The sequence below is a fragment of the Oncorhynchus masou genome, chromosome 18 (genome assembly GCF_036934945.1).
Source record: "Oncorhynchus masou masou isolate Uvic2021 chromosome 18, UVic_Omas_1.1, whole genome shotgun sequence".
Lineage (NCBI taxonomy): Eukaryota > Metazoa > Chordata > Actinopteri > Salmoniformes > Salmonidae > Oncorhynchus > Oncorhynchus masou.
The window spans coordinates 38,270,049-38,294,274 of record NC_088229.1 but is presented as its reverse complement, the minus strand read 5'-3'; the positions used below and the strand labels follow the sequence as shown (position 1 = coordinate 38,294,274).

At 42.3% G+C, this 24,226-nt stretch overlaps 1 protein-coding gene across 5 annotated transcripts; it reads right to left on the bottom strand.

Moving 5' to 3' along the window:
* Positions 1-4,313: 4,313 nt before the first annotated feature.
* On the bottom strand, positions 4,314-23,804 carry LOC135504540 (polyhomeotic-like protein 2). 5 transcript variants are annotated; one of them, XM_064923224.1, is made up of 10 exons: positions 23,687-23,804; positions 20,361-20,450; positions 17,900-18,155; positions 13,751-14,335; positions 10,861-11,072; positions 10,282-10,414; positions 9,334-9,445; positions 8,806-8,932; positions 8,371-8,662; positions 4,314-7,981 (listed from the first exon to the last, which is right to left on the bottom strand). In XM_064923224.1, exons 1-10 carry the CDS (start codon positions 23,705-23,707, stop codon positions 7,827-7,829), a joined length of 1,983 nt encoding a protein of 660 aa, XP_064779296.1. In that variant the 5' UTR covers positions 23,708-23,804; the 3' UTR covers positions 4,314-7,826. The 5 variants fall into 5 exon arrangements, with proteins under 5 accessions (XP_064779296.1, XP_064779297.1, XP_064779299.1 ...); XM_064923225.1 differs by having other exon boundaries at positions 10,861-11,069; XM_064923227.1 differs by lacking the exons at positions 13,751-14,335; positions 17,900-18,155; positions 20,361-20,450; positions 23,687-23,804 and adding an exon at positions 11,747-12,366.
* Between the last annotated feature and the right edge of the window lie 422 nt (positions 23,805-24,226).

The window sequence follows — 24,226 nt, the reverse complement described above, 5'->3', positions numbered from 1 at the left end:
ACCCTGAACTGTTTTTATTGTATGGAATCACAGATGGAATTCTGGATTTTAAGTGGATCATTTCAGAGCCTGAACAGTGTGCAGAGACTTTGGAATTGTAATTTTTCTACCCTTTCAAATGCTTATTTTTTTATGTAAATGACGTGAATGAGTGAATGAGTAAATTGTTGTTTTTCCTACAGTGAATGTCAGTGGGCCTTGTTATTGTGTTCTGTAAAGTAGTGCAATTGTAAGTCGTTTTATAATTATCTTATCTTCAATGTCAATTGTCTTCCATGCAAATAGCATGCTGTCTCGTGTGAAGTTATTCTTATTGAATGATGCATCATTAAGGTTACATGAAGGTTAAATTAAATGGGTGCGTTATATTGCTTGTTATACTGTGGTGACACATTCTTTCTGGTACCTTGTTACTTCAATGAAAGAAGCTGTCGTCACTATGATAGTTATTTGTCTCACAACAAAATATGACTGTGGTGAAAATTCTGTAATCTAATGTCCACTTTTCTCACTTTTAATTCATTTAAGTGCCTCAAATGACCTTGGGAAAGAAAATCCTGTTGTCTAAATGTTTTGTCTCCACATTTTAGATGGCAAGTACAGAGCTCCCTGGCCTAAAGGAAAACTCCATCCAAAAACGATAGTTGTGGATTTCTTTTGTTAGTCCATTGTTGATATAGTCCCAAAATGTTTTGCATGTCAGGAAAACAAGTTAAGATATGTAACTTTCAAAATACAATAATACTGCATTCATACAATGCAATTATACAAAATTGAGCAGAGTCCATATGCTGTCAACACAAATAAACTAAAAGAATAAAAGAAATGTCCTCTCACTGTCAACAGCGGTTATTTTCAGCAAACTTAACATGTGTAAATATTTGTATGAGCATAAGATTCAACAGCTGAGACATAAACTGAACAAGTTCCACAGACATGTGCCTAACAGAAATGGAATAATGTGTCCCTGAACAAAGGAGGGGGGGGGGTTCAAATCAAAAGTAACAGTCGGTATCTGGTGTGGCCATCAGCTGCATTAAGCTGCAGTGCATCTCCTCCTCATGGACTGCACCAGATTTGCCAGTTCTTGCTGTGAGATGTTACCCAAGGCACCTGCAAGTTCCTGGACATTTCTGGGGGGAATGGCCCTCGCCCTCACCCTCCGATCCAACAGGTCCCAGACGTACTCAATGGGATTGAGATCCAGGCTCTTCGCTGGCCATGGCAGAACACTGACATTCCTGTCTTGCAGGAAGTCACGCACAGAACGAGCAGTATGGCTGGTGGCATTGTCATGCTGGAGGGTCATGTCAGGATGAGCCTGCAGGAAGGGTAACACATGAGGGAGGAGGATGTCTTCCTTGTAATGCACAGCAAGCATTGAGATTGCCTGCAATGACAACAAGCTCAGTCCAATGATCCTGTGACACACCGCTCCAGACCATGACGGACACTCCACCTCCAAATTGATTCCTCTCCAGAGTACAGGCCTCGGTGTAACGCTCATTCCTTTGACGATAAACGCAAATCCGACCATCACCCCTGTTAAGACAAAACCATAACACGTCAGTGAAGAGCACTTTTTGCCAGTCCTGTCTGGTCCAGCGACGGTGGGTTTGTGCCCATAGGCGACGTTGTTGCCGGTGATGTCTGGTGGGACCTGCCTTACAACCGGCCTACAAGCACTCAGTCCAACCTCTCTCAGCCTATTGTGGACAGTCTGAGCATTGATGGAGGGATTGTGCGTTCCTGGTGGTACTCGGGCAGTTATTGTTGCCATCTTGTACCTGTCCCGCAGGTGTGATGTTTGGATGTACCGATCCTGTGCAGGTGTTGTTACACGTGGTCTGCCACTGCGAAGACGATCAGCTGTCCGTCCTGTCTCCCTGTAGTGCTGTCTTAGGCATCTCACAGTACGTGCATTGCAATTTATTGCCCTGGCCAAATCTGCAGTCCTCATGCCTCCTTGTAGCATGCCTAAGGTACATTCACGCAGATGTGCAGGGACCCTGGGAATCTTTCTTTTGGCGTTTGTTTTGTGTCCGTAGAAAGGCCTCTTTAGTGTCCTAAGTTTTCATAACCGTGACCTTAATTGCCTACCGTCTGTAAGCTGTTAGTGTCTTAACGACCGTTCCACAAGTGCATGTTCATTAATTGTTTATGGGTCATTGAACAAGCATGGGTAACAGTGTTTAAACCCTTTACAATGAAGATCTGTGAAGGTATTTGGATTTTTACTAATTATTTTTGAAAGACAGTTTCTTTTTTTGCTGAGTTTATGACTGAATCACTGTAAAAAGAACAAAACCCTATTGAGTTTGCGGTTTACTAAGGGAACCGATTAAAAATGTCATAATAAAGTCAAAGTTTAAAACCAAATTTATTGTTTGTAACAAATTGTGGAATAGTGTCCACGTAAGTCTCAATTTTTGATAGTGACTCTAAACAGGAACATAAAGTTAAGCTTCTATTCAATCCATATTGCGTAATTTCAGCATTACAGCGTGATTGAAATTTAAAGGCAATGTTCCCACGTTAGTGAAAACTGCATTCACCGTAAACACTGCATATGTCAGCTCAATGGAAAATGACCTTTAAATGTCTATCACTCAATCTGTAATGCTTGAGCGATACAGATTGAACAGAGCCCCCCCCCCCCCCATCTTTCTGAAATGGACACTATTTATCAACACAACGTACAGTAAAGGATGTGTCATATAGAGACAAGAAAAACAGAGGGTTCATTAACCCAATAAAACATATATGATACCTCTCTTGGCTTCTCTTACTGCTTTCTGAGCATATGAACAGTGTCAGGTTATGTATGCCACCATATAGACCTAATAACCAGCTATTTATTAAATATAGATAACATGCTGTAATTATTACTAATCATATCCTTTCTGAGCCCGGATGGAGTGCAGTCAAAAAAATGGCTTTTTAATTTTTTTTATATCAAGATAGAAACCCAAAAACGGAACATACTGTATCACAGAGAAACAGAAAAGAGGAAGACTGCTCTCTATTGTCCTGCTCCCCGAGGCTTTTTGCCAGATGTCTAATGCTGTTCTTGTCAAGGTAAGTGTCAATCAGCACTTTGGGAAAAACTGAGCTTTTATGAATATGTACTTGAATGAGATTTGATGCATCCACTCCGATATGTTTATCTAACTTTGTAAATCAGTACGTTAGTTTTTTTTTTTGTTTTTCTTTCTAACATCACTCTTAGAGAGTGAGCTGGACACTATTATACCTAGCTGCTGCAATTATCCATTTTTGTGTTCTATTCTCTCACGAGGAAGGAGATGTCCCATTCTCTCTGGAATCAGTGAGGAAATGTTGCTGGACAGTGAAGGGACATTTAAGCAAGACCAGCACAGTGGCTGTGTGTGCATGCCTTTCTCTCCCTGAAGAATTCATGCCTTTGTGCCAAAGCAAGGAAGCCGGGGTATCCTTCGCAAGGTTAGGTGAGTTAAAGCTGCACTCCATAACATTTTCCAGTAGGGGGCACTCGTGAGTAAAACTGCATTCGGAGCCTAGATGAGGACCGGGTTGGGAAAACAAACGATCTAATTAGCAACTGAGCTGCCAAACTGTAATTTTGAAAAGGAAGGAGTGACCCGATGATTGGTTGGGTGAAAAACATTGGCATTTTACCATTTATTTTCAAAATATGGATATTAAAGTGTTGAAAGTCCTTTGGCTAATTAGTGGATTCTTTCTGTAATATTGTGAAAAACTATAAATACCGTGTGTGTGCATGCACACGCTTCTAAATGTACAGTATTTAGATGTGTCGGTATGCGTTTGTATAAATACTTAAGGGAAGATTATCGGTGGTAATTGTAGTGGTTGTGAACAGCAGGTGTGGCTGACCATCCGCATGCCTGTGAGATCTGCACATTTGCTACATGTACTGGCTGTTAAAAGGGACACCTGCCAACCTTTCTAAAAGACATCCCATTTCATTTTTTGGGGTCAGTTTCAAGCAAAATATGTTTGGAGTTAGATTAATATTTGTCAATTGCTGGAGTTGCTGGTATCTCACCATGTCAGATTCTAATAAGCTTTATACTCATACTGGTAGTGGTCATGGCATCTCAGTCTCTGCACTAGAGAAGCAGATATGAAAGACATTTTTGTATCAGCCAGTTGAATAGTTCTAATGAATTATTCTCTCACTTCCCCTGTTATTGACTGATTATGTATATAGGAGACTCCACTCAAAATGTATTTCAATTAAATGTATTCACTAAGTAAAATATTCATAATGATGGTACGGTCTTATCCCTGCAGAAAAGTGTACACAGATACCATTTTAAGGCTTTATTTTTGGAGTACAAAATGTGGTATACAAGAACTAGTTCCATAAATACAAATACTCAACAAGTTTAGAACTTGAAGAATGAAAAGTGAGTTTCTAATCCTAAACATCAGGTACAAACATGATGCCGATGACACTTTGGTTTGAGGGTTTACAGCAGGTTTCAAAGTCTATAAAAAAAAGGCCTGCAGGACATGATGCAGTGATGACCCAAAAAAACATTGAGTGATAATCTATTCAAATCTGCATTTCATTGTGTAAACAATCACTTCAATAAGATACCGAGCACAAAATGGAATTGGGAATGGTGCTTTTCCCCCCAAAAATTATTAATTTAGATCATCACTAAAATCTATTCAAATGTCACAGGTTTTTCAACCAAAATAGGTGGGGGAACCTGAACGTCCCTCCGTGTTCCTGTCCAATTAAAACCCTAGTAGTATATCACACAAAATACAAACTTGGAATGACAATTGATTTTTCTTTAGTTTCACACTAGAGTTTGTAAGAGTAATCGTTTGCCATTTCCCCAGACTTCTGGAGGCCAGGGACCCTACCTGGTGGCAAGTTTGACAGACAACTACATATGGTTAAGGCTTGTCCCTTTGAAAATGTCATTGACACAGGACAATAAATTAAGAAAGCAAACTAAATTATTCAAATTTAGAATCCTTAAAAAACACCCGTTTTCTAAAAACCCAAGAAGCAAGAAATAAAAAGGATGCAATGATTTTAGGCTATTTTGTTGAATTTATATACAAAAATACTTCAGAAAGTATCACAACCCACCTATTCAAGGCGTGAACTGTAACATTTTCTGTACTGTCCTGTGCAGTGGATGGTGTTTATAACCTAAACTCAAAATACAGTCCTAGGCAGGTTAACCACTTTCTCGCCAAGACCGAAATACCCAAAACGCCAACTTTCAGTCAAGAATCAAATATACACCGAGTGTACAAAACATTGAGAACACTATCCTAATATCGAGTCGCACCCCCCTCCTTTTGCCCTCAGAACAGCCTCAATTTGTCAGGGCATAGCTTTCACCAGTCTATGTCATGGAAAGAGCAGGTGTTGTGTTTTGTAAACTCAGTGTATATTATCAACGGAGAAGTAATCCAGACGCAACTACCTAACAATAAAATAAAAAAATGGACTTACAGAAAGCTCCGCAACTTGTGACTGTTAAGTATATAAACTCAGCAAAAAAAAAAAGAAAAAAAAAAGTCCCTTTTCAAGACCCTGTTTTTCAAAGATTATTTGGATTTTTACAAATTACTTCACAGATCTTCATTGTAAAGGGTTTAAACACTGTTTCCCATACATGTTCAATGACCCAAACAATGAATGAACAAGCACCTGTGGAACGGTCGTTAACACTAACAGCTTACAGACGGTAGGCAATTAAGGTCACAGTTATGAAAACTTAGGACACGAGGCCTTTCTACGGACACAAAAACGCCAAAAGAAAGATGCCCAGGGTCCCTGATCATCTGCGTAAAAGTGCCACAGGCATGCTGCAAGGAGGCATGAGGACTGCAGATGTGGCCAGGGCAATAAATTGTAATGTCCGTACTGTGAGATGCCCAAGACAGCACTACAGGGAGACAGAACGGACAGCTGATCGTCTTTGCAGTGGCAGACCACGTGTAACACCTGCATAGGATCGGTACATCCGAACATCACACCTGCGGGACAGGTACAGGATGGCAACAACTGCCCGAGTTACACTAGGAACGCACAATCCCTCCATCAGTGCTCGGACTGTCCACAATAGGCTGAGAGAGGCTGGACTGAGGGCTTGTAGGCCGGTTGTAAGGCAGGTCCTCACCAGACACCACCGGCAACAACGTCGCCTATGGGCACAAACCCATGTCGCTGGAACAGACAGGACTGGCAAAAAGTGCTATTCACTGATGAGTCGCGGTTTTGTCTCACCAGGGGTGATGGTCGGATTCGCGTTTATTGTCAAAGGAATGACCGTTACACCGAGGCCTGTACTCTGGAACGGGATTGATATGGAGGTGGACGGTCACAGCGTCATCAGACTGCCTGCAATGACAACAAGCTCAATCTCAAAGCTGTGCGTTAAAGGGAAGACATCCTCCTCCCTCATGTGGTACCCTTCCTGCAGGCTCATCCTGACATAACACTCCAGCATGACAATGCCACCAGCCATATTGCTCATTCTGTGCGTGATTTCCTGCAAGACAGGAATGTCAGTGTTCTGCCATGACAAGCGAAGAGCCCGGATCTCAATCCCATTGAGTACGTCTGGGACCTGTTGGATCGGAGGGTGGGGGCTAGGGCCATTCCCCCAGAAATGTCCAGGAACTTGCAGGTGCCTTGGTGGAAGAGTGGGGTAACATCTCACAGCAAGAACTTGCAAATCTGGTGCAGTCCATGAGGAGATGCACTGCAGTACTTAATGCAGCTGGTGGCCACACCAGATACTGACTGTTAAGTTTGACACCCCCCTTTGTTCAGGGACACATTATTCAATTTTTGTTCGTCACATGTCTGTGGAACTTGTTCAGTTTGTGTCAGTTGTTGAATCTTATGTTCATACAAATATGTACATGTTAAGTTTGTTGAAAATAAAAGCAGTTGACAGTGAGAAGACTTTTTTTGTATGCTGAGTTCATATATTTTTAAAACATCCCACTTCAGGCTGGATGTGCATTTCCTTTTAATTTAGCAAATATATGCCTCATATTTTAACTCTGCATTGTTGGGAATGGGCTCGTAAGTAAGCATTTCACTGTAAAGTCTACACCTGTTGTATTTGGTGCATGTGACATGTGTAGTTCATACATGCATAATCTATGAGCAGAATTACTTTACCTCAATTAGCCACAAAATCCTAGTTTGAAAGAGGCGGTTTACTGGAAGCTGTGCGGTGCCATTTTCCCTACATTTTCCCCCATGTGGGCCAGCCCCCTAACAATTCGAGTTCCAACCAATGTGCTTCAGCCCCTCACTATTTGAGTGACAGCTAGCAAGACGCACACAGCAGAGCGAGAGAGCAATGACGTGATGCACATATCGGCACATATGTTACGTAGTACGCAATGTTCAGGGACCACTTTTGGCTCGTGAGCGCTACTTTCAGAATTACTGGCTAAAAAAGTATACAGATGTACCAGAGAATCTCTAACTACTAGTAAACGGCATTTATGAACTTAAGTACAACCTTGTCCATTTGAGTCTAGCTGGATAAGTTCCTTGTGCACAGTACAACATCCACAGTACAACTCATTCAGTAGCTAACGGTTCCTGCATTGCATAGGAGAGTCCAAAGAGGCAAAGCTCGAAACTCAGATAGCGTTGTCAATATGCTATGGACCATCAGCTTCTATGAAACAGAGACACCCTTCGTCCATCCTACACCCCCGTGGGACCAACCTGCCACAGCGGTAGGCTTGAGCCTGGTCAGAGTGCCGTATAAATACGGTGTTCTGGACACTTTCCGGCAGTGTGGATTGGCTCCAGAGAGGAGGGGTTACGAGTCTCTCAGCATACTGATCTCGGCAAAGAGCTTGAGCGCAGGCCCCAGTTTGATGTTCATGGTGCCCATGAGGTGGTCCTCTTTCAGCAGCAGCAAGGACTGGCCGTCGATCTCCTGCGAGCGGAACTCCTCGGCTATCGCCAGGCAACCTGGGAACATAAACAAACAGCCTGATGAGTTAGCTTTATAAGAAATATATTTATTAAAAGAATAACATTACACATAACCACCAGGTTCCAGGCAAGTCTTTTCTAAAAATCACTCCTGCTTGATTTATGACAGGGGTCAGGTCAGCAATCTTGTTCGTGGAACCGATATCTATGTTTTAGTGTTGAAACAAACTTTGATTTAATTTGTATTTCAACTAATCAAAAGACTAAGTTTTTTGACTGAAGTAGGTGTGTTACTACTGGGCTAAAACAAAAGCATGCACACCCTGGATTTCTCCAAAGGCAAGGTTGGTGACCACTGTTGTATTGGGCTGCTACTCTGCCATTTAGAAACTGTTGGAGTAAATGGAAAATGTCGCAGTGCCCACCTGGCAGGGAGCAGATGAACTCGTAGACCTCATCCACGTTCCACTTGGCCGGGTCTCTGGGCTGGAAGTGCTGGGAAAGGAGGGGCAGCTCTTGTCCACAGCCCTCCATGTGCTCTGCCCCTCTGCCCGCCTGGGACCTGGGAGCACTAGAGCTGGCAGCAGACAGTGGGGGTGAAGGGGGACCCTCGTAGCTGGACATGTCTAAACACTGGCTGAACTCCCTGTGACCAGGGTGAGAGGGGTGGCTGGACGTCACCGATCCACCCCCAGGTTGTTGCCCAGTAATGGGAGTCTGGAAACACAAAGGAAAGATTTAGCTTTGAAGTGATATGGGATTATTGCCATACTAGCCAGAAAGAGGGTCTCAATGGAAATATGTTTATAAAGTCATATAGTGCTTTTATTCTTGATATTTCGTGAACAATGCCATTTCACCTGTTTTTTGGTCTCGGAGCCTGAGTTCTGGTGGTTCCCATTGGATGTTCTCTGCTTCTTCAGTTTCTCCATTGTGGTTTGTCGATTTGGAAAGAGGCCCATTCGCTTTGTACACCCCACATTGTACCTGCACAAACATTTTATGGGGGGGGGTATCAACAAGTAGCTTGGGTAACTAAGTGTTTCAAAGGCTGAGCAAGCCATTATTTTTAAAATTGTCAATTAATTTAAAAAAATTAAATCTGACTAACAAATTAAAAGCTCAAGTAACGAATAAGCCAATTAATGTATTTCTTATTCCTGCACTTGTGTACTACTGCTGTAATTACTGCAGCAACAACTGCTGGCGAAAATGTCATTCAGGATGCCTGGGGTATATTCATTAGACCACACCTTTGCTAAATGTTTTTCCAATGGAAAATAGAAGTTCAGATAGTTCCTCCCTGTTGCAGTCTGTTTCCTTCCGTTTGGTGCCTAATGAGTACGACCCAGATCTCAGTCCCAGCATCTTGTCTACCCAAGCCTTACCGTTTGGCACACACTGTGGAGCAGAACCTCTTGGATCTCTTGAAGTTGTAGGCAAAGTCCACTCTGCCACACAGCTCACACGTCAGGGTGGGCTCCTCTTGCTGCTTCAGCTCTGCACAGCAACATGGGAACCAGGGGTAAAAATATGGTGGGTATTAACACAGAATGCCGGTTGGCATGACAGGCAATGAGTGTGGTATGGCTTCATGTCTACGGAGGCAAGTGGTTGGCTGACTTTCCGATGTTCAGAGAGTTGACATGAGACTGATAAAACCCTAAAGACAGTCCTACAGTACGGATCAAGAAGAGCAAATCCAAGTGCCAACATGTACAAACATTTGTGCTGAGATTCAAGCACAAAGAGAAGCTTGTAGTTTTGGGGTAATAGGCCTTTTCTCGTTTGGGCAAAAGTCCATCCTACATCCTCTCTCCTCTGCGACCTGGATACTGATAAGTGGTCAGGGAGTGTGTCAATTCGTTAGTAGGCAAATGAAAGACGGTCCTCCACTCCCCGATAGCCTCCTTTTGCGAGGAAGCAAGTGTATCCTACAGCAGAATAGTTTTGATATCTACCACACCCCCTTTGAATCAGCTGTTGTGCATGCTTTTCTCCTCCAACAATACACATTTAAAAACAATGTTACTTGTCCTTTTACCTATATAATGTCTTGCACAACTAACCTAAATTTGTTTTTATCCCTTTACACATTTATTTTGGGATTCCCCCCCTGTAAACGTAATTTGTAAGTGGAGGAGCTTCTCATTTTGTATAAGCGCATCTTCGTCCACGTTCACTCTCCTCGACCGCCTCTCCTCGGTTACCTTTGACCTTTTTGTAAAGGAGGCAAGAGAAGACGGGAGGAGAGAGGACACAGGAGTTGAGCAAATCTAATTGAGAAAAGGCCATAGAAGTGGGCCAAGCAAGATGTCTTCTGGCTGGTCCTTTACCTTGCTGTGATAGGTCCTCCATCTCAGAGTCAGTGGTGCTGTTGGAGGAGGTCGTCGTCTTCTCAGAGTCAGAGTGCGTCTGCTGTTTGTGTTTCTTCAGGTTCTCGATCAGCAACGACAACGGGCGTTCCACCTGAAAGGACAGAGACAATTCACGTCACACATGCTGCTTACACCGGTGGTAAAATGCTGTACACTACACAATGATACGAATGGTTTAGTCTCATTTAGTCCACTAGAGGGAAGTGCACTACTGGTCATGTACATGGATAACTATGTGTCCTCGTGGTTCAGTTGACTCCAAAACAGGCGTGCAGGGGCAGATAACACTGGTCAATTATTTGCCCATTGGGCCTGTCTAACTTCATTTTGCGCAAAAAAAACAGATCCTTATTCGGCTAATAATGGGGGCCTAAAAAAAGAAAAGAAGAAATGGGCCGGTGTGTGGACCAAGAGAAAGATAGTGTTATAAATGCCATGGCCGATTTCTGGTCCCAGTCCGCTTGTGTGTGTGTGTGTCTCTGCTTCTGAAGAGCCATGTGCCCAGTGGGTGGAAAGCTTCTTCAGAATCCTACTCACAGGGAAAGGCTCTGCTCCCTCCTGGATCACAAATCCCTCAATAAAGTGGGTGAGGATCTGGGGTTTCACTATGGCTTGAGGCAGTTTGCTCTCGCCATTCTGTGGGGTACTGCCTGTCACCATGGGCGCATTGTTCCCATTCCCTGAGGTCATGACTGGAAGTGAGCCTGCACCTGGTTGCGCATTCAGCCACTCAGCGTCTCCCTTACCTGCTGGCATAATGGCATATTTGTGAGTAAATAAAAAGGAAATATTTGTGTAAAATGTTAACTGGCGTGCAGGAGTCAGTGCTGAGGTAATAATAATAATAATAAAGAGAGAATGACCAATCATGTAACAATAATGATGAATATGGACATGTTTTACGCAGTGAAGAATTAATGATTCTAGAAGAAAATCTGGAACACTTTTGTTGTTTATTTTCCTCCCCGCATCATTCTACATCTACAAAAAAACTACTTTCGTCAACAAAACAATTAAGAATAGTAAGTATTTTATACAAAGAATATGTACTCTATCAACTAATCATTAATGATCATTGCGCAAGGTGCTTATTGTCCCACATGCGTATTGTTCCTAATAACTTACGGTATAAAAGTGCAAAGGTTTCGTCGACATCATTAAAACTACATTTGCCCTCTTTTGAAAATTAGCTTAAATTGAGAAACGCACCACAATAAATGACAAATATAGACGCTCTGATTCTAACGCCCCGACAACGGTCAACACGGGAGCGAAAGCACACCCAAAGACAGTACTCCGTGGCACACCCCTTTGTTCCACTGCTCCGAGCAACCCTTCCTTTCACATCCCGTCCGCCAAGGCAACATGGAGCAAACAAATCATGTTCTCAAACAATTCACAAATATTCCGTGGAAATACGCACCCGTTACATAAGTAGAAACTACACAAGCAATGCAATCACATCGACACTTTTTCGTATGCTTTCTTCAGTTTGTTCGGCACTATTATCCCTGCAAAAGTACACAAGCAAGTAGCCTTTGTATGCCTGAACTGAATAGAAAATAAAGCGCCCCCACCATTGGACTACGCAACTTGGAATGTGATCCAATGGTGACGAGTAGCTCAAAATCACTCCCTCTCTGATTGGTTGGACTGGCTGACTATATTTTCCACTCCCACTGCTTTCCAGTACAATCTACCACATTGGTGGTTTGATTAAAATGAACCGCGGAGCACTGGTATATGGCCCGTGACATGAACAAGCAAAAGTGGGAGGAGCGCCCTTCTCTATTCGAACAGTAACAGTAGTTGTCCATATAATAAAAGTTCTAATTTGTTTAACTATTTAACTACTTTTCATTTGGATGGCAGATAGTTGTTATCAAAATATCAATTTGAAAACACAAATGTTACTTTTGTTTTGAGCCGACTTGGCCGTTGGCCAGAAGAGGGACCCTGGCTCACTGCCGGGAGGCATCTCTGTACCATAGAGAATGCAATAAACTTTCACCCATTGCAAACTCTTCCCACCTGGGAAACCCGGTCCAGATAATCGAATCCCCTCAATATTTGAGAACTATATTGGCAAGACAGAATAGAAAGCCTGTATGTAAAAATAGCATATTTTCATAGATTCAGTGACAAATGTTTGGAATGGGGAAAATTGAGAGATGGATTTTCTCAACTTTTGAGCTATGGGCCTAAAGGTATAGGACCTCCAACTCTTCCAGGACTTGTCATTATGTCAAAATATACTACGAATAGTAAAGACGGTGTTAAATTACATGTCATGACATATACATAGCACGTTTTTCTGACACAAGTATTATTTAATTCAGCTGTCTGTCACAAGATGTCCACAAGCAGACATGCTGGCCCAGGCTTGAGGGTGGACCAAGGTTTTAGGCATCACTGGACATGCTAGATCAAGGTTGTAATTATGACCACCTAACAGTTACACTTAGAGGAGGATTGTGCCATGATCACGTGGTGTACTGCTGTGATTCAGAGTAGCCAAGTAGCAGTGGCGGCCACTTCAGTATCTGCAGAGTAATAGCATCCGGGCCTCTTGAAAGTATATTATTCATGTTTGAATGTCTGAGTGGATGTCTCACTCAGATACACCTGTCAGACATGATGAGCCTTTAGGAAATTAAGCACTCCCACAATTGGCCAGCGCAACTTGGAATGTGATTCAATGGCGACGAGTAGCTCAAAAGGAGTCCCTCTCTGATTGGTTGGATTGGTGGACTTTATTTTCCCCTCACTGCTTTCCGGTGCACCGGTAAATGGCCCGTGACATGAACAGGCTAAAGTGGAAGGAACGCCCTCTCAAATCGAACAATTAGAGTCTACATGGAATTGTCCATGTAATATATGTTAGAATTTTCAAACAATTTTTCATTGGGATGGAAGATTTAAAAAAAAATCAAAATATCACTTTTGCATTTGAAAACACAAATGTCACTTTTGTTTTGAGCCGACTTGTATACAAATTCTTTTCACCTGCTGCAAACTCTTCCCACCGGGATAACTTGGTCCCGATAATCGAATTCCCTCAAAATTTGAGAAATATATTGGTAAGACGGAAGCGGAAGCCTGAAAACTTTCCCATGGCGGGAGTGACAAAGCCTGACCCTTTCCCGTAATTATGGCTAAAGCTGTCACGTTCCCCCAAGTGGCAAGGTAGGACAATGGACTCTGGGCCATGACAGATTTAGTATTCTGCTTAAGGGGAGCGCTAGAGTGGGGATGGCCATTATGCCTGAGCTGCCCAAGCATACAGATGGATGGGAGTGAGTGAGTGAATGGATGGGTGGGATGTCACATTACTGTAACAAATTGAACAGCCAGTCAGGGCTTCTGGTTAACCATTAGTCCAATGACTTAGAGATGCAACCTGTGACATATAAAATATAATATCTACCTCCAGTGGGTGTGGTGGGGTTGCTGGGATCCGATGGGCATTGCTCAATAGTGATGACCTCAAGAATAGGAGGGGCTGTTGGCTGCTGTATGAGGGGAGTGGAGCTGTTCTCCGTGACTACCTCAGACGTGGGCAGCTCCTTGCCAGCACTATCCTGAACCAGCTGAGAGGCTGGTGTAAGAGCAGTTGGCTGGATCTGGAGGTCGACTGCAGCCATCTGCACTAGCTTGGTGTTGGGCAGCGGAGCAGCCTGGGTCTGGGTCTGGGTGACCACAAGGGATGGCCCGTTGTGGGTAAGAATCTGGGGACTGACGGTGGAGTGAAAGATGGTGGCCTGCTGGCTAGGAACATTCGCAGAGACAAATGGTTTGGGCAGTACAGGGACGGGGCCCTCCTTGGGCGGGGGCTGGATGGCCAGGGCCTGTAGCATCTGGGCCTGAGTGTGACTGTGGATGGAGGCTGTGTGTAGCACCGGGGCCTGGCCCCTCAGAGAAAGCTGCTGGGTCTGGTGTTGCTGCTGTTGGAACACAAACTGCTGCTGTTTTTGCTGCTGCAGAAACTGGTGCGTCTGGATTTGTGCGTGCGCTGTAAAAAAACAAACACGTAAATCAACATTAGTCTTTAAACTAAGAAATATCAGGTTTCTTTCACAAAACAAACAATAAAATGTAGCTACCCTTGTATGTAATTCTTAGTTGTGTACATTTCAAGTTAGGATTTGGCCCTAAATGAGTAAGCCTCAGACATATCTTACATTGGTTACCACAGCAATAACTTCCCAAACAAACAGACACCCCAGGGCATGTTCATCTTTGGCTTCAGTCAGTCAAGCCGGGATTAATCCTCACTCTCATAAAATGGTGTTTATACGCAGAACAATAGGTTCCCTGAGGCCAAACACATTACCATGGTCTGTGGAACTAGAGAAGATAAACATCTGGGGAAAAGAGCCATTGATGTAGTCGTAGGCGTACGAGTAACAGGACACTTAAAGACAGCTTCCCGTTTTCAAAAACATTGCCGCCTTCCACATCAGAGTCTTGCAAGCGCTGCAGTTTGTAAAGGTCTGTGGTTACTACGGACATTCACTTATAGGAGAGCGAAACCCAAATCAAAACACCATCGAAGCCATGTTATGGCTAGTGACTTTGAATGTCTTTGAGTATCATGAAAAGTGCTATACAAATAAATATTGTATTAGTGAAATTAGGATTTCATGTGTAGTCTCTTAAAGGTCCAATGCAGGCGTTTTTATCTCAATATCAAATCATTTCTGGGTAACAATTAAGTTCCTAACTGTGATTGTTTTCAATACAAATTGTCAAAAATAAAGAAAAATAGCTTCTTAGCAAACAACAATTTCTCAAGCAAGAATTTAGCTAGGACTGTCTGGGAGTGGTCTGAATGGGGAGGGAAAAACTGAAAATGTGCTGTTATTGGCAGAGAGGTTTGGAACTCTGTTTCTTAGTGGTCTACTAACTAATTTACCACATGGTGATGCAACCACGGAAGGCCAGAACTCCCATCAAAACAGCTCTTACACTAAAAGGGCATTAGTCATTTTCACAATTTCACAGTATTATTGCAACATCATAGTGTGGAAATATAAAACACTGGCAATCACATGTTTGACTGCACTGGGCCTTTAACAGAAAACCATGGTAAACTAAAACGAACCTGTAAATAAATAGTCCTGAGTTTCTTTAATGGATTTGTCCCCTAAATCATGTACTGTATGCCAACCATCACTGTCAAGCTAATACCTTTGACATCCCCTTCAGTCCGTTTGTATCGCGCCACCACAGAGTCTGTCTTCAGGTGAATGTATCCAGTCAACTGTGTCTCATTCTACACACATGACACGCTCAACTCAATGGGACCTATCGGTGAAACAGCTGTTGTCCTCCATGCATGAAGCCCAATCACTTTTGATTGAATGTGTGCAGTAGATGCCTCTACTGCATGTGAAGAGCAGCAATTTCTGGAGGGGCAGCACGTCTCGTGATCATTAGCCTTCTTGGTTTCCTCTGCTGTGGTCCACTCATAGAATGCCTGCCTTACCATTTATAAGTACCTCAGTCAGGCCCCAAACTGGTGGAAACAAAGGCCTTTTTGACAACTCACTCTGCTGTGGTTTGGGGATTATTCTGTGGAAACTCTTCTACAGCCACTAGTTGTGTGACAACTCCTTTAAAGCGGTGTGCCAGCCTTCCCTCCAATATTCACACACCACTTACATGTGTTACACTGCCAAGTCGAAAAGCTTCAAACTGGCTAGCTGCGGGGAGACTGCTTTGTGTCCAATTCAATATTGCGACTTTGGGTCCAGACCGCAGTCTACTTTTGGTTTTACACATATCAGTAAATAATTGAATCTAGCACACAATGTTCCGTACATGAACCAATTGAGCCGGTCAAAATAACCCAACAGACGCAACCCTTACAGGAAAATCACATGATTTCACATGTGGAAAATGTGAAATCATATGAAAACATGTGTTTTTGGGACACTTCACATGCGTTCACATGTGAAATTCATTTGGTTTTTCCATAAGGAAATAAATACCACCAACAATATTTTTATAAAACAGTAGCGCAACCCCTTGTGGTATGCATTTTAATCGGAAGCAGAAGTGGGTGGGGGGGAGGGTTCCTGTGCGCACATGGTGACAGAGGGGAAGATGTGCAGCACTGAGGGGCGTCCCCCCAGCCAGCCCCCATCTGGAAGTAGCTCATTAGGAGTAGCTCAGACCCATGGGTCAAGCTTTCAGCCGCATCCTCCACTGCAGCCTTGCCCTCCTCACCTTTAGCAACACTAGGGAAACCGTCTGGTTTGGCTTAGGGCTGCTTAAAGCTCTAGTGCTGCAGGAAGGAGGTGACTGTATAAGATGGTGTTTGGGATATCCCTTTTATCCCAACTACTAATGAGATCCTCATGGGGGAAAAAGGTCTCTCCTCCTCGTGCAACAGTTCAGCTTTTAACAGTGTTCGAACTTCAACTTTTACTTTTACTTCACTACATTCCTAAATAAAATAATGTACTTTTTACTCCATACATTTTCCCTGACAGCCAAAAGTACTCTTTACATTTTAAATGCTTAGCAGGACATAAAACGGTCCAATTCACACACTTATCAATTGAACATCCCTGGTCATCCCTAATGCCTCTGATCTGGTGGACTCACGAAACACAAATGCTTTGTTTGTAAAGGATTTCTGAGTGTTTGAGTGTGCCCCTGGCTATCCATAAATAAAACATTTAATTGTGCCGTCTACTTGGCTTAATATAAGGAATTTTTTATTGTTAGTACTTTTACTTTTGATACTTAAGTATATTTTAGCGAATACATTTACTTTTGATAGTTAGATATATTTAAAACAAAATACTTTTAGACTTTTACTCAAGTAGTATTTTACTGGGTGACTTTCACTTTCACTTGAGTCATATTCTATTAAGGTATCTTTACTTTTACTCAAGTATGACAATTTGGTACTTTTATCCCCCACTGGTCAAGGAACTCTGCATATTAGAACTAAGCTGAGTGTACTGCTGCTGTGTTTGGAAGTTGTCAGTCGTCTTGCCATTAAGACTACTTTTAGAACCCTTCTCTGCCATATTTGCTCTGTTTTGGAGCTGTAACTGGGGTCTGGCTGAGGCTTGCCGTCTGATCCTAGGCCATTTCCCCTTTACGTCCTGTAATAATAATACATTTCCTCTGTAAGTGGGTCCACGTGAATAGGGCTGGCAGTCTAATGAAGGATTGGCCTGCATTTTACAGTAAAGCCTTCTCTTGGATAGGTCTGACAGATAGCCCTGTGCCGGCCTGGTGATGTGGTATGGAAGTAGAACTCAAAAGGACCTATAGCGGAGACAAGGTTATGGAAGTGTCTTTTGACAAAATTGTGTGGTAAAAACACCTCTTTAGACTTGCTCTAACTGTGTGTGAAATTTGATTTATCTATAGCAAAAGTAGAAAATCAACAGCGCCCCGCCCTGGCTGCGGCTACATGCCCTACTGTTATCATGTTTATGAAACAGTGTTGGTGTCATCATACACCACCTACATTCAGGCTAATATAACAATTACTATTAAACCTATGTTTCTTTGTTATGCTAACCTTGAACAGGGCGCTTTGAGTGTGGTCTACCTGGGCTGATGAGGGGGTGACTGCTGACGGCCATCACACTGCGGCTCATGGTCACCAAGTGGCCCTCACCTTTCTGCCCCCCCTCTGATGGGGCCGCCAGGGACCCCAGTTGTGCTCCCTGCGGTCCCTGGGTTGGACCCCTGAGCTGACCAGCCAGGGAAACTTGGGCCCCTCCAGACATCTGTTTGAGATGAAGGCCCTGGAGCTGAGAGGAGGAGGGGGCCCCCTGCTGACTACAGATGGCAAGGTTCTGCACCTATGGGAAAAGGAGATTTAAAACATCATCATTGGAAAAATTCCAATTGGACAAAAGTATGTTCTCTCCTCGACTCCTCCGTGACCCGGAAACTAATGGGTGATCGAGGAGAGTGCCAATTCGTTAGCAGGCAAACAAAGGAGCAGGGAGTAGTGCTGCCATAGCGTGGGGGAGCGGCACTCCCTCACTTTTTTCAATTTGCGAATAGTCAGAGCTGGTCAAAAAAACGTATGGAAAATTAATTCTGATAAATTCTAAATAAATGATATTTAATCAACACTAAAATGCCATGAAAACGATAGAATGACAAACAAAATAAATCTGTAGGCTGTAGCAGCCTATAGATACAGATGTAGGATCTTAATTTCAGCCAGTTTGCTACAGCAAGAAAATAAACCTGCAGCAACAGGAATTGTGAATTACTATATGTATTATAATTAATTACATTTTTGTAGGGGTTGATACATTTTTCGTTAGGGCAATCAAGTCTGAAATTTCTGTGTGTGGAAATGACAAACTTTAGATGCTTTTTTAAAACTCAAATACACTACAAGTTTGCATTTCTGAGGCTGGTAACTCTAATTGCAACTGTGGTTGAAGAAACTTTCAAAGTTCTTGAAATGTTCCGCATTGACTGACCTTCATGTCTTAAAGTAATGATGGACTGTCGTTTCTCTTTGATTATTTGAGCTGTTCTTGCCATAATATGGACTTGTCTTTTACCAAATAGGGCAATCTTCTGTATACCACCCCGACCTTGTCACAACACAAGTGATTGGCTCAAACACACTAAGATGGAAATAAATTCCACAAATGATCTTTTAACAAGGCACACCTGTTAATTGAAATGCATTCCAGGTGACTACCCCATGAAGCTGGTTGAGAGAATGCCAAGAGTGTGCAAAGCTGTCAAAAATGAAAATGGTGGATACTTAAAAAAATCTCAAATATAACACTGTTTTGGGTACTACATGATTCCATATGTGTTTTTTCATAATTTTGATGTCTTCATTATTATTCTACAATGTAGAAAATAGTAAAAATAAAGAAAAACCCTTGAATGAGTAGGTGTGTCCAAACTTTTGACTGGTACTGTATATCACAGAAGACTGAAATATAACCGAATCGCTTGACATAGAAATACTGTATTTTCGGTTGTACATTTTTTGTTTGTTCATTAATTATACTTTTATGAAAAATATTAATAACATTCCACCCATGAGGCCACTAGAGGGCGATTTGGTCATTTGACTGCAGGAAAGGGCTTCTTCGCTCATGAAACAGAAGATCTAAAGGCATATTCCCATGAAACTGATTGAGATCAAATTATTGGCATGCAGTTTGGACATTTCACCAGTAAAACGTATTGAATTATCATTCAAGATTTACAGAGATGATGGTCTATTTGGATATTAGGTATACCTAACAGTGTTTGGCATATTAAAAATAGCAACTATTCTTGAGACAATGTGTGGGCATAGGCAGACGTTGCAAATGTATGAAGCGTTTTATGCATAGGTCTATTCTACAATGATATTCAAAAGGCTACATCTGTCAGTAGGCTACAAATTTTGATTGATAAATTCAAAGATAGAACTACACCACTGAAAATAAAAATTTGTTCTTAACTGACTTGCCTAGTTATATAAAGGTAAAAAAACAAAAAGGAGAAGGAGAAACACATTTAAAAACAATATTTTACTCATCCTTTTATCTATAAAATGTCTTGCACAACTAGCTACATCTGTTATTATCACATTACATATTTATTTGGGGATTCTGCTCCTGTAAACATAATTTGTCTGAAGACCAGTGATTGGAGAACGACAGTCTTAATTCATACAAGCTAATTTGTTTCCACGTTTCCTCTCCTTGCAGAAGGAGGAGAGGAGGCGAGAAAAAACAATTGGGATTCTCCCATAGTAGGACTCCTGAGTGCCGCAAGACAATGCATCTCAGAGTTAGAGGTGTCACTACAGACACCCTGGTTCAATTCCGGATGTGATTGAGAGTCCCATTGGGCTGTGCACAATTGGCCCAGCATCACAAGGTTTGGCCGGTGTAGGCCGTCATTGTAAATAAGAATTTGTTCTTAACTGACTTGCCTAGTTAAATAAAGGTACAAAACAAAAAAATTGAATCCAATTGTGTGCATGTGTGTGCTTATTGGGGTTGTGAATGGATGTTGTGTGTGGTGAATATTACCTGTGCACTAGCAGATTGTTGGTTGGTGGCAGACTGTGATGAGGCTGCTGATTGGACAGTGGCAACAGTTGCAGTTGGGGTGAAGATGAGCTGGGAGAACAAAACAGTATTGGCACTAAGACAGCTCCAAATCAGGACCAGCTAAGCCCTCAGCTAAAGTTGGTGTTATCCCACTGAGCTATTGAGGCCAAAAAACAACAGTAACAAAGCTCTTTCAACTGAATCTCGCCATCCATGAATTACATGGCTAAGGCATTTTCTTCCCTGGCAGCAATTTGATTTTGAACAAGGCCAGCCATGTGCAGCCTTGCACTGTGTTATTCTGATCTAAGATGGATAGCAACTCAAGGATGCTTGATGGTTTCAGAGAGGAAAGAGTTGTCAACAACAAAAAACATGACTCTCCACTATGGCTCCTGTCCCAAAAAAAACATACGAGGAACCTCAGTATATCTGCCAGTAAAAACATAACTGACACACAAGTTTAGAGTCTTGTTTTCCTTCTAAATTACCCTCTGCTGTGCCACATATCTATACCCTGGCCACATGAAGGAAATCATAATATTAAATCATATGGAAAACATAGAGTACTCTATTCTAGTCAAGTCCATCCTATTCAACTATTGCTGTACATATTCTATTCTTTCCTATGTATTCTTCAGATAAACTATACAGTTGAAGTTGGAAGTTTACATACAGCCAGACACTTAGACTCAGACACATACACTTAGGTTGGAGTCATTAAAACTAGTTTTTCAACCACTCCACACATTTCTTGTTAACAAACTATAGTTTTGGCAAGTCAGTTAGGACATCTACTTTGCGCATGACACCAGCAATTTTTCAAAAAATGGTTTACAGACAGATTTTTTCACTTATAACTCACTGTATCACAACTCCAGTGGGTCAGAAGTTTACATGCACTAAGTTGACTGTGCCTTTAAACAGCGTGAACATTTCCAGAAAATTATGCAATGACTTTAGAAGCTTTCGATAGGCTAATTGACATCATTTGAGTCAATTGGAGGTGTACCTGTGGATGTATTTCAAGGCCTACCTTCAAACTCAGTGCATTTGCTTGACATCATGGAAAAATCAAAAGAAATCAGACCTCCACAAGTCTGGTTCATCCGCAAGTATAAACACCATGGGACCATGCAGCCGTCATACCACTTACGAAGGAGACACATTCTGTCTCCTAGAGATGAACACACTTTGGTGCGAAAAGTGCAAATCAATCACAGAACAACAGCAAAGGACCTTGTGAAGATGCTGGAGGAAACAGGTACAAAAGTATCTATATCCACAGTAAAAAGAGTCCTATATCGACATAACCTGAAAGGCCGGACAGCAGGAAGAAGCCACTACTCCAAAACCGCCATAAAAAAGCCAGACTACGGTTTGCAACTCCACATGGGGACAAATATAGTTTTTGGAGAAATGTCCTCTGGTGTGATGAAACAAAAATAGAACTGTTTGGCCATAATGACCATCGTTATGTTTGGAGGAAAAAGTGGGAGGCTTGCAAGCCGATTAACACCATCCCAACAATGAAGCACAGGGGTTGCAGCGTCATGTTGTGGGGGTGCTTTGCTGCAGGAGAGACTGGGGGACTTCACAAAATAGATGGCATCTTGAGGAAGGCAAATGATTTGGATATATTGAAGCAACATCTCAAGACATCAGGAAGTTAAAGCTTGGTCGCAAATGGGTGTTCCAAATGGGCAATGACCCCAAACATACTTCCAAAGTTGTGGCAAAATGGCTTTAAGACAACAAAGTCAAGGTATTGGAGTTGCCAGCACAAAGCCGTGACCTCAATCCTTTAGAAAATTTGTGGGCAGAACTGAAAAAGCTTGTGTGAGCAAGGAGGCCTACAAATCTAACTGAGTTACACCAGCTCTGTCAAGAGGAATGGGCCAAAATTCACCCAACTTATTGTGGGAAGGTTGTGGAAGGTTACTCAAAACATTTGACCCAAGTTAAACAATTTAAAAGGAATGCTACCAAATACGAATTGAGTGCATGTAAACTTCTGACCCACTGGGAATGTGATGAAAGAAATAAAAGCTGAAATAAATCATTCCCTCTACAATTATTCTGACATTTCACATTCTTAAAGTAAAGTGATGATCCTAACTGACCTGAGACAGGGAATTTTTACTAGGATTAATTGTCAGGAATTGTGAAAAACTTAGTTTAAATGTATTTGGCTAAGGTGTATGTAAACCTCCGACTTCAACTGTATATTCTATCCACGTACTGTCCATAATGTCTATACGGTGCATTCGGAAAGTATTCATATGGGAGCAACTCCCCAAATACAAGTGTGACAAGCTTATAGCATCATACCCAAGAAAACTCTAGGTTGTAATCGCTGCCAAACGTGCTTCAACAAAGTACTGAGTAAAGGGTCTGAATACTTATTTAAACGTCATATCTAATTTTTTTATTTGTAAAACATTTGCAATTTTTTTTAAAACATCTGTTTTTGCTTTGTCATTATGGGGTATTGTTTGTAAATTGATTAGGAAATGATTTATTCAATTTTTTGAATAAGGCTGTATTTAATCATTAATAAATACAAATAATAAATACATTTATACTCCGGACTCTGACATTGCTCGTCCTAATATTTCTATACTTCTCAATTCCATTATTTTATTTTTATATTTGTGTGTTGTGTTATCCCGGCAAGTTTACCCTCGGGGTTGGTGATAGAGGGGCGGTACGTGCTGGGACATTGGCACCCTCTGTTGGGAGTACCCAGGCTGGGCACCCCAATGCTGATGGCTTCAATTCGGTGTAATTAGGGGAAAGTGCCAACCAACCGTAAAGGCCACATAAATTGAGCACCGTGGCACACCATGGGAGAGAAAAAGTGAGAGGCAAGGAGTGAGCCTACAGAGGGGAATGAAGCTCCCGGAGGCCCGGAGCCTAAATGAGAAGGATCGAGCCAACCTTAAGTTATTTTGTTGTTACGTTTATTTTGTTTCCTAGTAAAGTTGTGTTTTCTGGGTTTAACCTCCCTGTCCCTGCGTCCATCTCTGTGCGCTCAACCCAGCACCCCACGGTTTACCAAAGTGTATTGTTGTGTATTGTTAGATATTACTGCTCGGAACAAAAGTATTTCGCTACACCCGCAATAACATCTGCTAAACGTGTATGCGATCAATAAAATCAGATTTGAGTAGATTGAGCAAAGCGTTCCTTTACTATTCAGATGAAGAGGCCCATCTAGTTATGTGGAGAGGAGATGACTATAGACCATTCAATTAGCGGAGAAATAGGAATGACAAATGTGTGCGTGCGTGCCATTCTCTTACCATCTGAGCCCGCAGATACATCTGAGCTTGGCTAGCGGTGAGGACGAGGCTGGAGGCGTTGCCTAAGAGCACAGCCTGCTGGGGGATACAGGTGGGAGTGGAGCTAACACTCTGGACTCTGCTGATTAGCTGGGCCGCTGCTGGAGGCGTGGCCGTGTTTACCTAGGAGAGGGATGGACTGTAATGACTATAACTTGTAGAAGAACTAACACAATTTCAATCATATCTGTTCATGTGTTTATTTTATGAACGTTCTAAGGTTGTAAGGTTGCCTAATCATGAACATGCCCTCATGCCATAGATAGTATCAAGTGATAAAGACGCAAACGATACAAAGATGCAGGAACAGACATGCTGACATGGACATGTAGCACACACAAAAATAATCTAGTTCACAAGGACACAAGCAGACAGAAACAGGGATAGTCATTAAAATCAGTGGACGAGCTACAGACAGATATCTTTATTTAAACAGTTCCACTCACAGTGGTCTGTGTGGAACATGTCTGGTGAGAGGAGGTCCAAATCTGGTTGGAACTC

Excerpts from the sequence above, each read along its gene's own strand:
- LOC135504540 (XM_064923224.1), bottom strand. The coding sequence starts at position 23,707 with ATGTATCTGCGGGCTCAGATG. Across the intron at positions 20,451-23,686 it reads TGTATCTGCGGGCTCAGATG|CTCATCTTCACCCCAACTGC; the intron begins GTAAGAGAATGG and ends TTGTTCTCCCAG. Across the intron at positions 8,933-9,333 it reads TCCACAGTGTGTGCCAAACG|GTACAATGTGGGGTGTACAA; the intron begins GTAAGGCTTGGG and ends ATGTTTGTGCAG.